Consider the following 13802-nt stretch of genomic DNA (forward strand, 5'->3'; position numbering starts at 1 on the left):
GCATTAGTGGTATTAGAGGAGTAGTCCGGACAAACTTTAAAAATAAAAATTATTAAAGGGCCATAACTCGGACAAAAAATCATTGAACCAGAAAATTCTGACAATATGCACAACTAGACTTGGTACTGATCATTCCTGTAAAGTTTGGATGAAATTGCACCAGTAGTTTATGAGGAGTAATCCGGACAAGCTTTTGTGTATCTGGCATCACACAGAAAACACCTTTTTTACCAAAGGGCCATAACACGGCTAAAAATCATTCAACCGGAAAACCCGTGCAATATGCGCAAGGACTTGAGCTACAGATCAATACTGTAAAGTTTCATTGAAATTGCATTAGTGGTATTAGAGGAGTAGTCCGGACAAACTTTAAAAATAAAAATTATTAAAGGGCCATAACTCTGACAAAAATCATTGAACCGGAAAATGCTGACAATATGCACAACTAGACTTGGTACTGATCATTCCTGTAAAGTTTGGATGAAATTGCACCAGTAGTTTATGAGGAGTAGTCCAGACAAGTTTTGTGTAGAGGCGACACAAAAATACATGTCTACCTTCTAGATTTCTGGCATATAGCCCTGTGTTTCTCATTGTTTGATCAAGAAAATCAACAACAAAAAGAGTGGTTTACCTTCTGAAATTTGCAAAATAACAGGAATATCCGGTGTACGGACATAATCCCCTTCGGACAAAATCCCCTTCATGTATTTTTGCATATCTGGACATAATCCCCTCCATGGGTGGACATTATCCTATCCCCTTCATGCTTGAAATTTTGAGGTGGACAAAATCCCCTTCATAAAATTGCTACCTAGGACAAAATCCCTCTCGGAGGAATTTTCGATTTATCAAGTGGATATGAGAGCTTAAGGTATAAATAAGTAGAAAATATTTCAGCAGAAAAGCACATTCAATTAGCACATTTCAATCACATTAAAATTGCTTAAAATTGCTTTGTTAAAGCATTCATAACAATCAATTAAGTAGTGCAGTGATCTTAGTTTGATTAAATTATCACTTTTACATCAATAGAAATTTTAACAATGGATAGTATATATCAATTAGAATTATCAACTTATTATTGGCTAATAAAAATGTTTTTCATACTAATCAATTTAAAACAATTAACCCATTCCCCCATGAGCATATTGTGAAAAATGGCCGTTTTCACTGAAAAGCCCCTGTTACAAGTTCAAACTGCTATGAAACTATGAAAAATGCTTCAATACTAATCAAACTTGGCACAAATGTCGACTGGACGATTGCCTTTGTAACGACATGCTCAGTCTTAAATTTCCTGTTACCATGGCAACGAGGGGACATCTCAAAATTGCCAAAAATCACTATTTTGCCTCGATTTTTTCCATCAAAATTTATTTCAAAGTGCTGCAACTTCTCAAGGGATTGAGATAGAGTCAAAGGCTTTTCAGCGTTGGTTACACGTTACTTTATGATCGACCTGGGGTCATTTTAAGCCTCTCACAAGTCCAAAATTTTCAAACCCCCCTAACAGAAGGGGGCACATCCCCCTTCTGGCAACCCCCTGATGTATCTTTTGGATGGGGAGCGGCGCCGAAAAAGTGCTCATTTTTTAAAGTAACATTTCTCAAACGAAAACATGTGTTTGGGGCCCAAATAGGACATTATTTTCACTATTTGAGGTCTAAAAAAGGGGGGGTTGAAAGTGCGTTGTTTCGCGTATATATGAGGTAAATGGTTAAAGAAATTGCCTAATCAAATATGTGTTATGCAGTTGATAATTTACCATAATTTTAATGAAAACTTCTAAACTAAATAACTATTGATACATAATTTTAAATAAAAAAAACAAAAGTTCATTATTCATCAATTTTTAGGGAGTATAATTACAGTAAACTCCGCTTATAACGAACACATTGGGACATTCAAAATCTGTTCCTTATATCCGGAGTTCCTTGTAAGCATATAGCGAATTAGTTCCTTGCATCAGGAGTTCTTATAGCAAACAGATTTACATATAACGAACTGTTTGTTTACCAATGTCCGCGATTTTGAAGAGCATTTGATTAAGAAAAAAAAGTCTTTTATTTCTATATTTTAGACGCAATACCCGAGAGCGTACTTTTTGGAATTTGAAAATCCTTTGCTATTTCATTTTTAATTTTTACTCCCTTTTTTAATTCTAAACTTTTCGTTTTCCTCCCATGACTAAGAATAACCACGATTTTTGATTTTTCTTTCCTTTTATATTGAATATCTTCTATTATATTTTAAGGGTGACTTTTTCTAGTAAAAGATATAGATTTCTTTTCATTTAAATCAAGCGTACTTTGTTGTTTTCAATGGATTATTCTATTACCTTCTGCTATAAAATTCATTTTAATAGATGTCTTGAAGAACATACAACAATAAACGGTACATTGGAACAAGTGCCAATGAAAACCAAAGTTGAAAATGCCGGATCTATTTACGGATAGCCGATATTTTGGAGTTCGTTATAAAAGTGTAATTTTCTGTACTTTTAACTAAATTGGGACTAAGAAATGAGTTCCTTATAAGCGAAAATTCCTTATAACCATGTTCGCTATAACCGTATATTCTTATATTAAATAAAGAAGGGCAAAATTCGGGCCAAAATAAATTGTTCCTTATAACCGGAAGTTCGCTATAACAGTGTTGGCTATAAGTGAAGTTTAATGTATACATTATTCATCATTATACCCTGCTTGGAATGACAGACTATTCTCTCCCTTACCAGTTCCTCTCCCTGACGGTTCTCTCCCAAACCACTTCTTCTTCTTCCAATACTGTACATAACCCACTCTGGAGCATTGACGTACAGGGAGTTTCCTCCCCTGGCGGTTCCCTCCAAAATTTGAAAAATGCAGACAGTTCTCCCCCAATTTTTATTTAATAAGTTATCATTTTAGCTTTTACTTAATCTAATAATATTTCTTAACAAAGATTATAAAGGAATGTGTTTGATATTTTAACTTCATTTTATGTTTATCTGAAGTGTTTGTAAATTTAACACCCTTTTCAGGTATTTTAATCCTATCAACATCTTCATTGTGAGAGATTAAGATAATTGGACAGTGATTGATATACATGGTGACACCTGTAATTATGTTAAGGTGTAGTGATATTCATTCATTTGGTACATAGCTAATATGGTGGTTACGAGCAAGTATGTTCTAGAAAATAAATAAGCAACAACAGTCATTGACATCACAGATTTATATTACAAGGATTGGACACTAACATTTAGCTTAAAATCTCGTCACGCACATGCGCGGAATTCAGGGCCTTTTTTACCCTTCTTTGCTGTAGCCGGTATTCGGCTACTTCCCCAAGCCAACTAACTACCTTTTTTTCCCAAAAAACAGTCTAAAATTCCCTTCTTGCGAAGATTTTCCCTTTCAGAGAAATGTTAAATCGAAGAAAACAAGAGGGCCATGATGGCCCTGAGGTCGCTCACCTGTATATTTGGTCCCCCCCAAACCCCCCCCCCCCACGTTGCAGGGCTAATTTAACCCAAGGGCTTTTATTTGCACATCCATAAGAAGATGTTTCATGCTAAACATCTAAGCTTTAGCTCATTGGGCTTTTTAAAAAGAAGATTTTTTTTAAGTTTTTACTATAAACATATAGTTAAAAACAATGACACCCCTGGGGCCGGGCCAGTTTTGACCCCAGGGCTTTTATTTGAACAAACTTTCTAGACACTTACTACAAGATGTTTCATGCTTGATATCTAAACTCTAGCTATTTGGGTTTTTTCAAGGAAGATTTTAAGTTTTTGCTATACACATATAAAGAAAATCAATGACCCCCGGGGTGGGGCCAATTTTGACCCCAGGGCTTTTATTTGAACAAACTTGGTAGACACCTATTAGAACATGTTTGATGCTAAATATCTTAGCCATAGCTCTTTGAGTTCTTTAAAATAAGATTTTTTAAGTTTTTACTATATGCCTATAGGGAAAATCAATGACCCCCCCCCCGGGGCGGGGCCAAGTTTGACCCCAGGGCTTTTATTTGAACAAACTTGGTAGACACTTTTTAGAACATGTTTCATGCTATATATCTTAGCTCTAACTCTTTCAGTTCTTTAAAAGAAGATTTTTTAAGTTTTTACTATATGCATATAGGGAAAATCAATGACCCCCCGGGGCGGGGCCAATTTTGACCCCAGGGCTTTAATTTGAACAAACTTGGTAGACACTTATTAGAACATGTTTCATGCTAAATATCTTAGCTCTAACTCTTTTGGTTCTTTAAAAGAAGATTTTATAAGTTTTTACTATATGCATATAGGGAAAATCAATGGCCCCCTGGGGCGGAGCTAATTTTGACCCCAAGGGCTTTTATTTGAACAAACTTGGTAGACACCCATTAGAACATGTTTGATGCTCAATATCTTAGCCATAGCTCTTTGAGTTCTTTAAAAGAAGATTTTTAAGTTTTTACTCTATGTATATAGGGAAAATCAATGACACCCCGGGGCGGGGCCAATTTTAACTCCAGGGCTTTTATTTGAACAAACTTGGTAGACACCCATTAGAACATGTTTCATGCTAAATATCTTAGCCATAGCTCTTTGGGTTCTTTAAAAGAAGATTTTTTAAGTTTTTACTATATGCATATAGGGAGAATCAATGACCCCCCGGGGCGGGGCCAATTTTGACCCCAGGGCTTTTATTTGAACAAACTTGGTAGACACCCATTAGAACATGTTTCATGCTAAATATCTTAGCTCTAGCTCTTTGGGTTCTTTAAAAGAAGATTTTTTAAGTTTTTACTATATGCATATAGGGAAAATCAATGACCCCCTGGGGCGGGGCCAATTTTGACCCCAGGGATTTTATTTGAACAAACTTGGTAGACACTCACTAGAAGATGTTTCATGCCAAATATCTAAGCTCTAGCTCTTATGGTTTTTTAAAAGAAGATATTTAAAGTGTTTTCTTTCGGTTGCCATGGCAACCAGAGTTTGCATGGAATTAAATTCTTTGAACAATTTTTAAAGGTGACCACAAAAGGAACATTTCTGTGAAGTTTGGATGAAATTGGCTTAGTGGTTTATGAGGAGATGTCATTTAAAGTAAAAGTTTATGGACGGACGACGGACGGACGACAGACGGACGACGGACGGACGACAGACGGACGCCGGACGAAAAGCGATCACAAAAGCTCACCCTGTCACTTTGTGACAGGTGAGCTAAAAACTTGTAAACAAACTTTCTTGTTTAAAAATAGATAATTGTTTTTGTCCAATGAAAGCTAATTATTCAATTACCCGCTAAAGGGATAGCTCGATTGTAAACTCACTGCCTCGGTCTGAGTTTGCAACATGGGAAAACCCTGCTGCCTTATTTTTTAGTGCACACGTGATTTTTTTACGACAATACGGAGACAGATTTACCATGTCGCAAATGTAAACAATATCACAGAACAAGAAGAAAATACGATTGAGTGACATTTGTAATTATTTATGAAAAATTGGACAAATTGTTGACCTTCCTGTAAGTGCAAGAGAATCCAATACATGTATCCACTCGCAAGTTTGTGTGTCCGAGTAGCACAACATGCCCAAGAGTGGGAAATAGCGAGTCTAGCACAACAGTGCCAGTTATAGTGATATGGTGGGAACTGATAATCTGATAATAATGTTTCCTCTGAATCAAATCAAGAACCCTCACATGTCCTACGTAAATTTTCTATAATTAGGAAATATGAGTCAATGTATTCTGGGCAAATAAAAAGTGGTAATAAATTGATCTGTAAAAAAAATTCCTTTAACTTATGTTAGACAGAAAGCTCCCAAAATAAAGTGTGTTTGGAGGAAAATATGCAAGTATATAATGATATTTCCCCCAAATGTATGATTTAAATAAATCTTTATTTATAGTAATAGTGGTTTAACTGCCAGTGGAAAATATAATTTTTTCCCCAAAAATATGAAAACCACGCATTTTTTCCCCACAAAAAGGGCTAGGGCGCCTTCCCCAAAACTAGTGAAAAGGCCCTGGCGGAATTGCACATCGGATAAAGGTGGACAGAATGTCCAGAGATGGTGGAACGCGTTGAGAGCGAAATATGACAGATTTTTTTAACTTGGGGACGGTACCATATGCCGCTTTTCATGGAATGGCACTAACATGTCACATTGAAGCTTCCATGACATTAAACCGCCATATGAACACATCTGCAGATGTTTCAAAATTCTAAATTTTACTAGTTCATGTTAAATGTTGAATTCTGCTTAAGCCGGTGCTAGGGGGCATGGTAAATGTACACAATTTGTTATTGATGGTGGATCACTTTTAAAACGCAGTACTTGGTATATACAGGAAACCTTATGGTGACATTTGCAATGCTATTCTGATTACTTGTGCAGGAAGATGACGCAGCAACATCAACTGTCACTATAGAATTTGATGGCTACTCATTAAGACCAAGCACAATTGACGTGACGCACTACAGAAGATTAAAAGTACAAGAAGGAAAAAAGAAGTATTAAGCAGTTACATTTATTTCCATAAATAACATTTAGACTTTTTCACAAAAAAATAGATATCTGTTTTTCATTATAAATTTGAAGTCGTGAAAATTGGAATTGTAAAATATAGTGTAAAATATTAGAACAATTATAAATTTAATGTTGATAAGTGCATAAATAAACAAAATTAAAATTTTATTTAATATGACTCTATTGTTAAATTATCTAGAATACTTAACCCTTTACCAAACAACGCACTTTCGACCCAAGTGAAAAAATGTCCTCTTTTGGGCCCAAACACATGTTTTTGTTTTTCGTTTGAGAATTGTTACTAAAAAAGTGAGCACTTTTTCGGCGCCGCCCCCCATCCAAAAGATACATCAGGGGGTTGCCAGAAGGGGGATGTGCCACCTTCTGTTTGGGGGGTTTGAAGTGGGGCGGTAGTCAACCTCATCGCCAAGAAAATTTTGGATTTGTGAGAGGCTTAAAATGACCCCAGGTCGATCATAAGGTAACGTGTAACCAACACTGAAAAGCCTTTGACTCTATCTAAATCCCTTGAGAAGTTGCAGCACTTTGAAATAAATTTTGATGGAAAAAATCGAGGCAAAATAGTGATTTTTGGCAATTTTGAGATGTCCCCTAGTTGCCATGGTAACAGGAAATTTAAGACTGAGCATGTCGTTACAAAGGCAATGGTCCAGTCAACATTTGTGCCAAGTTTGATTAGTATTGAAGCATTTTTCATAGTTTCATAGCAGTTTGAACTTGCAAGAGGAGGCTTTTCAGTGAAAACGGCCATTTTTCACAATATGCTCATGGGGGGAAAAGGGTTCAACTCTATATTAAATATTTTAAAAGTCACTTGCCTATTTTTCAATGTGAGCGAATTCAGGAAGATCACAGAACTTGTGTATAGAAATTATGCAAAATAATGGTGATTAAATCATCATAATGATTATTTTTGAAAATAAATGAAATAAAATATAAAATATTTCTGATAATAAATGTCTACAAACTGCAATTTTAGTATAAATTTCAATTTAAACTCTATATTTAATATTTTACAAGTCACTTTCGTATTTTCCATGTGAGCAAAAGGAAGATCTCAGATCTTATGTATAGAATTTATGCAAATAAATGGCGATTAAAGCATCATAATGATTATTTTTTAAAAGAAATAGTATTAGTCGCTACTTATATACGGGTACGTTACGATACCGAAATCAACTTGATTTCGGTAAAGTTACCGAAATCAACTTTTCATTACCTAAATCAACTCGTAAAAACCAACCTAGTCAAAATATTGCTATTATTTCTTCATTATTTGATAAAAATGAGTGAAATAGACTTTCAGTTAAAAAATCTATTGAAAATATTTTATTTTAATGATGTTATTAACAGATGTAATTATTGAGTTACTTCCCTTTGTTCTAAACAACCCGTTATGTGTTTAGCACTACCGAAATCAGCTGTGACATTTAAATTATGTATATAAAATACATGTATAATACATATATAGTGATTATTTAAGATAATTTATGTTTTTGAAATTAAAGAAAACCCGACTGAATTGATGAGAGCGCTCAGTTGCAACTGAATAGATATCGCGTGTGATATCTGTTCAGTGCATCCAGGCCACACCACGGGGAGGCGCTCTCCTCATGGCCTGTCTTTTTTCTTTTTAAAGTATGTTATATATCTGCACGTGATTTTCGTGCATAACAATTTTCTAATCAAATCGTATTTGATTTAAATTTAAATACAGATAAATAATTCGACTGTTCTAAAAATTTCCATAAACTTGTGTAATGTATCAGGCAGTAAAATTGGTAACTGGAAAGTTTGTGTCCAGTTAAACTATATATTAACAAATCGCTAACATATGTTATGGGGACTCTTTATCATAAATTTTTTATATTTTAGTAATTTATTTAAATGTTTATTATGAAATAAACCTATGGTTCATTATAATATACATTGTATGTCAACTGTACCTCCTGTCTTAATTACTTCACACCTTACTGGTTTGGGAGATAAACTCGGCCAAAAATCAGTGTTTTGGGGGAAAAATTCATTTATTTGTTTACGTTTTCTGATGAATCTTGCACCATAACAAACTTCAACTCGTCGATTTTCCGGTATCACCATAAAAGTTATATTTAGAAACATAACGGGTAATTTTGAGAGGCCCTGGAAGAGGTACGTAAAAAGGATATTTTTAACGCGCGCCAGAAGATAATTCCGGCTTTTTTTTCTTCTTAAATGAGTAAGTTAAAATGTAAAATAACATGTTTAGACATTTTATTATTTCTTTGCTGTTCATTTATGTCAAATAAAAAATATGTGTTACCAAAATTGTTGAGCATTACGTTAGTATAATGAATATCTATGAAAACACGATATTTATATGCAACGTACTATGTAACATATACATCATTTTTACGTAAAAACACATGCATTATTATTTATGAACGTATAACGAAATATGAAGTTAAAGAATTAGTGATTCAAATTTATTTTTGCTTAACTTAACAGAGTGAAGAAGAAATTAATCTAGTGGTATTCAACCTACACATTAACATATAAAAGGAGCATATAACATCAGTCTTTCAATCCATTCCACTTAAAGATTACAATTGTGTAATTAGCCTTTTTTTCTGAGTTAGCAAGACAAAAGTGAATCTAGATTTCATCTACAAATTGTATACGTAAACGTCTGCTTTACCGGTAGTCGGTCAATATATAAAAGTATCCATGTACGGGCCTCAAAATGAGCATCTGCTGCACATGCGCACAACAATGGGATTCCCGTACTATTTATAGGCATGTTTTGTAAACAAACAGGTAAAAGTCTGTGTTATTTTTTAAATACCTTACAAAAATTCCAGATATTGTCGAATTCCAGCGATAGTATGAGATGGTGAGCTTGATTAGATTAAAAATTCCAATAACTCGATTTCATTATAAAAAGCCGAGTTTATCAACCAGCCGAAGTTATCTCCCCAACCAGTACAGTAATACACAACATGTCATATCATACAAGTTACAACATTTCATAATAAATCAAGTTCATTTTGGTATCGTTACGTATCCCTTTCTACAAACAGAAAATTCACTGTAAAATTCTATTAAAACCGTACAATTCAAATTTTAAGTCACTTTCGCTCACTTTTGCTCACTTTCGTCAAAAATCTCACTTTTGTATTAGGGTAATGTCGTCATATTTCGGACACTTTTTGCATTCTGCGACCAATTTCATTCGTCTAGCTGCGAATATGTATTTAACCGTCTGTAGCCTATTTAGCCGGGAACTATGCTATGTAAGGACTATATACTGGCTCCCAGCTGCAAATTACATGTTTGATTTATTTAGAAAATTCACAAATTGTTAATCGAGTAAAATCGGGGAAATACGGACAGAAGCGGGGAATTTCGGACACATTTTCATTTTTTAAAAAAGTAACATTATCGTCGCCAGAAGAGACTTAAACATATTTTATTTCTTTTTTGACATATGTATCAGTTCATTTCACTTAAGGCACAACATTAAAGTGATTCTTTTTTAACAGTTTCTGTTAAATTTAACAAGTAACAATCATTAACTTCTAGGGCATATGAGTGTGCCACCCAAACAATGCTTTGGTCCTCTTCACAAATGTCACGTAAAATCTTGTAACGTTCATATAACATTCTTAATTTACAAATATTGGAGCAGACGAAGTCTCTAAGATAAACAAATATATCGTCAATCAGCGGATGGTCGTAAAGGTATTCACAATTGACCATAGTGTTAAGTATTGCTTTCATTTTCATATACAATGACAAACTTCCAAAAAGTTCTCTATCTCTCAGGTGAGCAGCGGTTGACGTGTTCATATTTACTGTAAATAGACAAAAAACATAATATAATTTCAATGCGTAAGTGAGAACTTTAAATATAATCATTTTGAATAGATTATTTTACAGTTTGTCTCCTGATCGTTGCTTTGTTTGTAATGTATATTGATATGTATTTTCTAATCTTAAAATGTTTGAAAATGTCGATCGAAGAATATCAGGTAAGCAGCAGATGGCGTGTTCATGTTTTCTTTAAATAAACACTCACAAAAATTCAGAATATAATTTAAAATGTATAAGTAAGAGCTTTTAAAAAAAGAATAATATAACTGAATATTAAACAGAATTATTTGGAATAGATTAGTTTACGTTTTTTTCCTGATCGTAGCGTTGTTTTTATTGTATATTGTTATGTAATTTTCAATCTTAGAATGTTAGAAAATGTCGAAGAATAATGTGCAAAAACTGTTTCTGTAATAAAATAAACCCACCTTTAAATTAACATTGATCTTTTTTTAAATCCTGAATAAATTTCACGGCCTTTTTTACCTCTCTCGCATGGCGACGTTGCTCTTTTAATTGCAAGATGTTTTCTTTATCAAGCTGCTTCTGCCTCTTTTCAGCCAATACTTCATTGGACGTGAGTAGCCTGTGCGAAGTACTAACGGTACTTTTCCTCTTTCTTTCATTTACATTAACATTTTGTGGGACATTAAATATGGAATCAATGTCAACATTCCAATTGCACTGTGGCAAAGGAGCAAGTGCATTCAACTCATCATTCTGGGATTGATTTTCATTGGGCAAATAATTTACACTACAAAAATCCCCACCAGAGAGTTTTATATCTTCAATTATTATCTCGGGAAATAGAGGAAGAATGTACGAAATTTCTTGATCAGTGGCTTCATGAAGTTCTACTGCTTCATTAGGGTCGTCCGAGTAAAATTTTGGAGTAAGGATAGATATATTGCTCGTAGATGATATGGATGGTACAATCTGTGTTGCACAGGGGGTAGGCATTTCAATCTGTTGGTCAGGCAAGGGTTCATAAGGGATAGACGTACTTGATGAAGCTAGGTTCAGTGTAGTATTAACTTCTGATACGCCAACATAATTCTCTTCAAGCGCAGTCGAAGTCATTGTAGAGGTGGGTGTAACTGATGAGGTGATGGCATGCAATGGCTTGTCAAACATAGTCGATGGTAACAAATCCTCTGTACGTAAAGCACGTGGATTGAAGGGGTATATACCACATGATGAAAATCGCTAGTTATATTTTTTTCAGTCATGGCACGTTCCCAAGCCCGTGCAATGATCTCAGGGAATGACCATTTATTTATAGTGTGATGAGGACTAGCTGAGAGAAATTCAGTACAACCTTCGTTGTAATATGCACTAAAAGGGCCAAACACACTCTTGTCAAGTGGCTGAAGTTTGTGAGTAGTATGGGGAGGGAGAGCCAGAATTTCAATATTGTTATCTTTGGCAATTTCCAGGAGTGCATGTGCTTCATGTGAACGATGACCATCACAAATCAATAATTGGGGTCTAGCACTGCCGCAGAAGGGAAGAAATATTTCTTCAAACCAGTCCTTACATATAGTTTCTGTCATCCAAGCATTCTCTTGGAAGGACCATTTAGTCCCTTGGGGCGCTGCAGCCGTGTTCCACGAATATAGTGACCGTTGGGTCTTACCTTTCACGATCATAAGAGGAGGCATAGCTTGACCACTTGCACTTACGCATGCCAGGATGGTGGTGTTGGTCCTTTGATTACTAGTACGACCCGGCAAATTTTTCACTCCCTTTCTTGCAACTACACGGACTGGGTTGTGCTCAAATTGTTTGCCTGTCTCGTCCATGTTCCATATTTGAGATGGCTTATTCGCAATTCCAAGACTGATAAGGAGTTTACCAAGATCATCTATATATCGGTTAACAATAGTTGGATTAAGGCACCTGGCTCGAGATGTACCCAACTTCTCTGGCTTACGGATTACAATAGATGGATGTCTTCTCTTAAGACCTTGGAAATAACCTTTGCCTGGTATTCCATTTTTGAATGGAGTTTTGAGACCCATTTTTTGGCATAATCGGCCTGTTTTTATCAAGAAATCTCGCCTTGTTATGCCAAAACCACACCCAGCTGCCGTTGTCACACGTCCAACTATGTCTGCTTCCACATCTAATGGCACTGTAGGAGGACGACCAGATTTAGCATCAGAGGCAACCTTCCCTGTTAATCTGTCACTTAATGTTGATTTTGGTATCCCATAATGTTGTGACGCTTTACGCAATGACATTTGACCAGATTTTATGACATCTATTGCTGCTTTAATCAAATTGTCGTATTTTTTATAGATGTTTTTAGATTTTCTAGCCATCTCAAAGATCTGAAACCGAAAGTTATGCTTAACAAATGTGGTTTAATAGCAACCAACCTTAATATACGAGGACATATTTCAAATGTTCAGAACATGTCCGAAATTAAAAATGTTCTGGTTCGAAATTAAATGCTGCTTATAAGTAGTGATCGGGGAAATTCGGACACTTTATTTTTCTTATTTTTAGGGATTTTAAAGTATATTTGCACATATCTTCGACAATTTCTACATCTAAAGACAAAGTATGACATATGTCAAGCACAAATAAGACAGTGAATAATTGTTTTATGGATAATCGTTGAGAAATATACTCACCGTGATTCTTGTTTGAATTTTCGCGGTTTTAAACTTTCCGACTCGGTAACGAAAAGGGAAAGAACCCAGCGGGCCTGCTTGATTAGGATTTAAGAATACATAATAATTCACATTGTAGATAAGGATATTCGTATTCAAAGTAAAAGTAGGTTATTTAATTTAATCATATGGCGTATTTAGTTATAAGATATTAGATTTATACAGTTTGGTGTCCGAAATTGTCATCTGTCCGTATTTGCGATCCTTTACCCTATAACCTACTGTAGAGTAAACTTTGCTTAACTCGAACCTTTTGTTAACCCCTGTATTTATCTAATTTGGTTTTAAAAGCAAGGTTCCACAGTTTCACTAATAACAATGTCCTCTGGCAATTTGTTCCAGTCATCTATACATCTATGGGGTAATGGCTGCAGACGCAAAGTCTTGTTGCAGCAAACTTTTTCTGTTTTTCAATTTGAAAGATGTGACCTCTGGACTCTACTGTACATGTACCATCGAGTCACCAACTAACCAATTTAGCTGATGTTAAGCTGTTAAGTGCATTGACGCAGACAATATATTAATGACAACAAAAAATTCTAACAGTAATAATTCACAATATATCTTACCTTTATATATCCAACAAAAAGGAGAAAACCAAATGTGTTATCAATCATGTAGCTATTGCCAGCATTCATATTGAAACGGTATGCCTAAAATACGAAAGTGAGATTTTTGACGAAAGTGAGCGAAAGTGACTTTTAAAATAGTAATTATAACATTTTGATAGACTTTTA

The 13802-nt window shown here is 34.8% G+C and overlaps 2 protein-coding genes across 2 annotated transcripts in view; both read right to left on the reverse strand.

Annotated features, from left to right (window-relative positions):
• LOC132753651 (uncharacterized) overlaps positions 1 to 13578 on the reverse strand; it is a 33286-nt gene extending 19708 nt beyond the window's left edge. Inside the window, exon 1 of the mRNA XM_060744145.1 lies at positions 13316 to 13578. The gene's annotated coding sequence lies outside the window, so the exon portion shown is untranslated. The remainder of the gene's footprint in view (positions 1 to 13315) is intronic.
• LOC132753652 (uncharacterized) lies at positions 11464 to 12711 on the reverse strand. Its single transcript, XM_060744146.1, has one exon. It carries the CDS (start codon positions 12709 to 12711, stop codon positions 11464 to 11466), a length of 1248 nt encoding a protein of 415 aa, XP_060600129.1.
• Positions 13579 to 13802: the final 224 nt, after the last annotated feature.

The sequence above is a fragment of the Ruditapes philippinarum genome, unplaced genomic scaffold (genome assembly GCF_026571515.1).
Source record: "Ruditapes philippinarum isolate M1 unplaced genomic scaffold, ASM2657151v2 ctg6541_1_1_1_1, whole genome shotgun sequence".
NCBI lineage: Eukaryota > Metazoa > Mollusca > Bivalvia > Venerida > Veneridae > Ruditapes > Ruditapes philippinarum.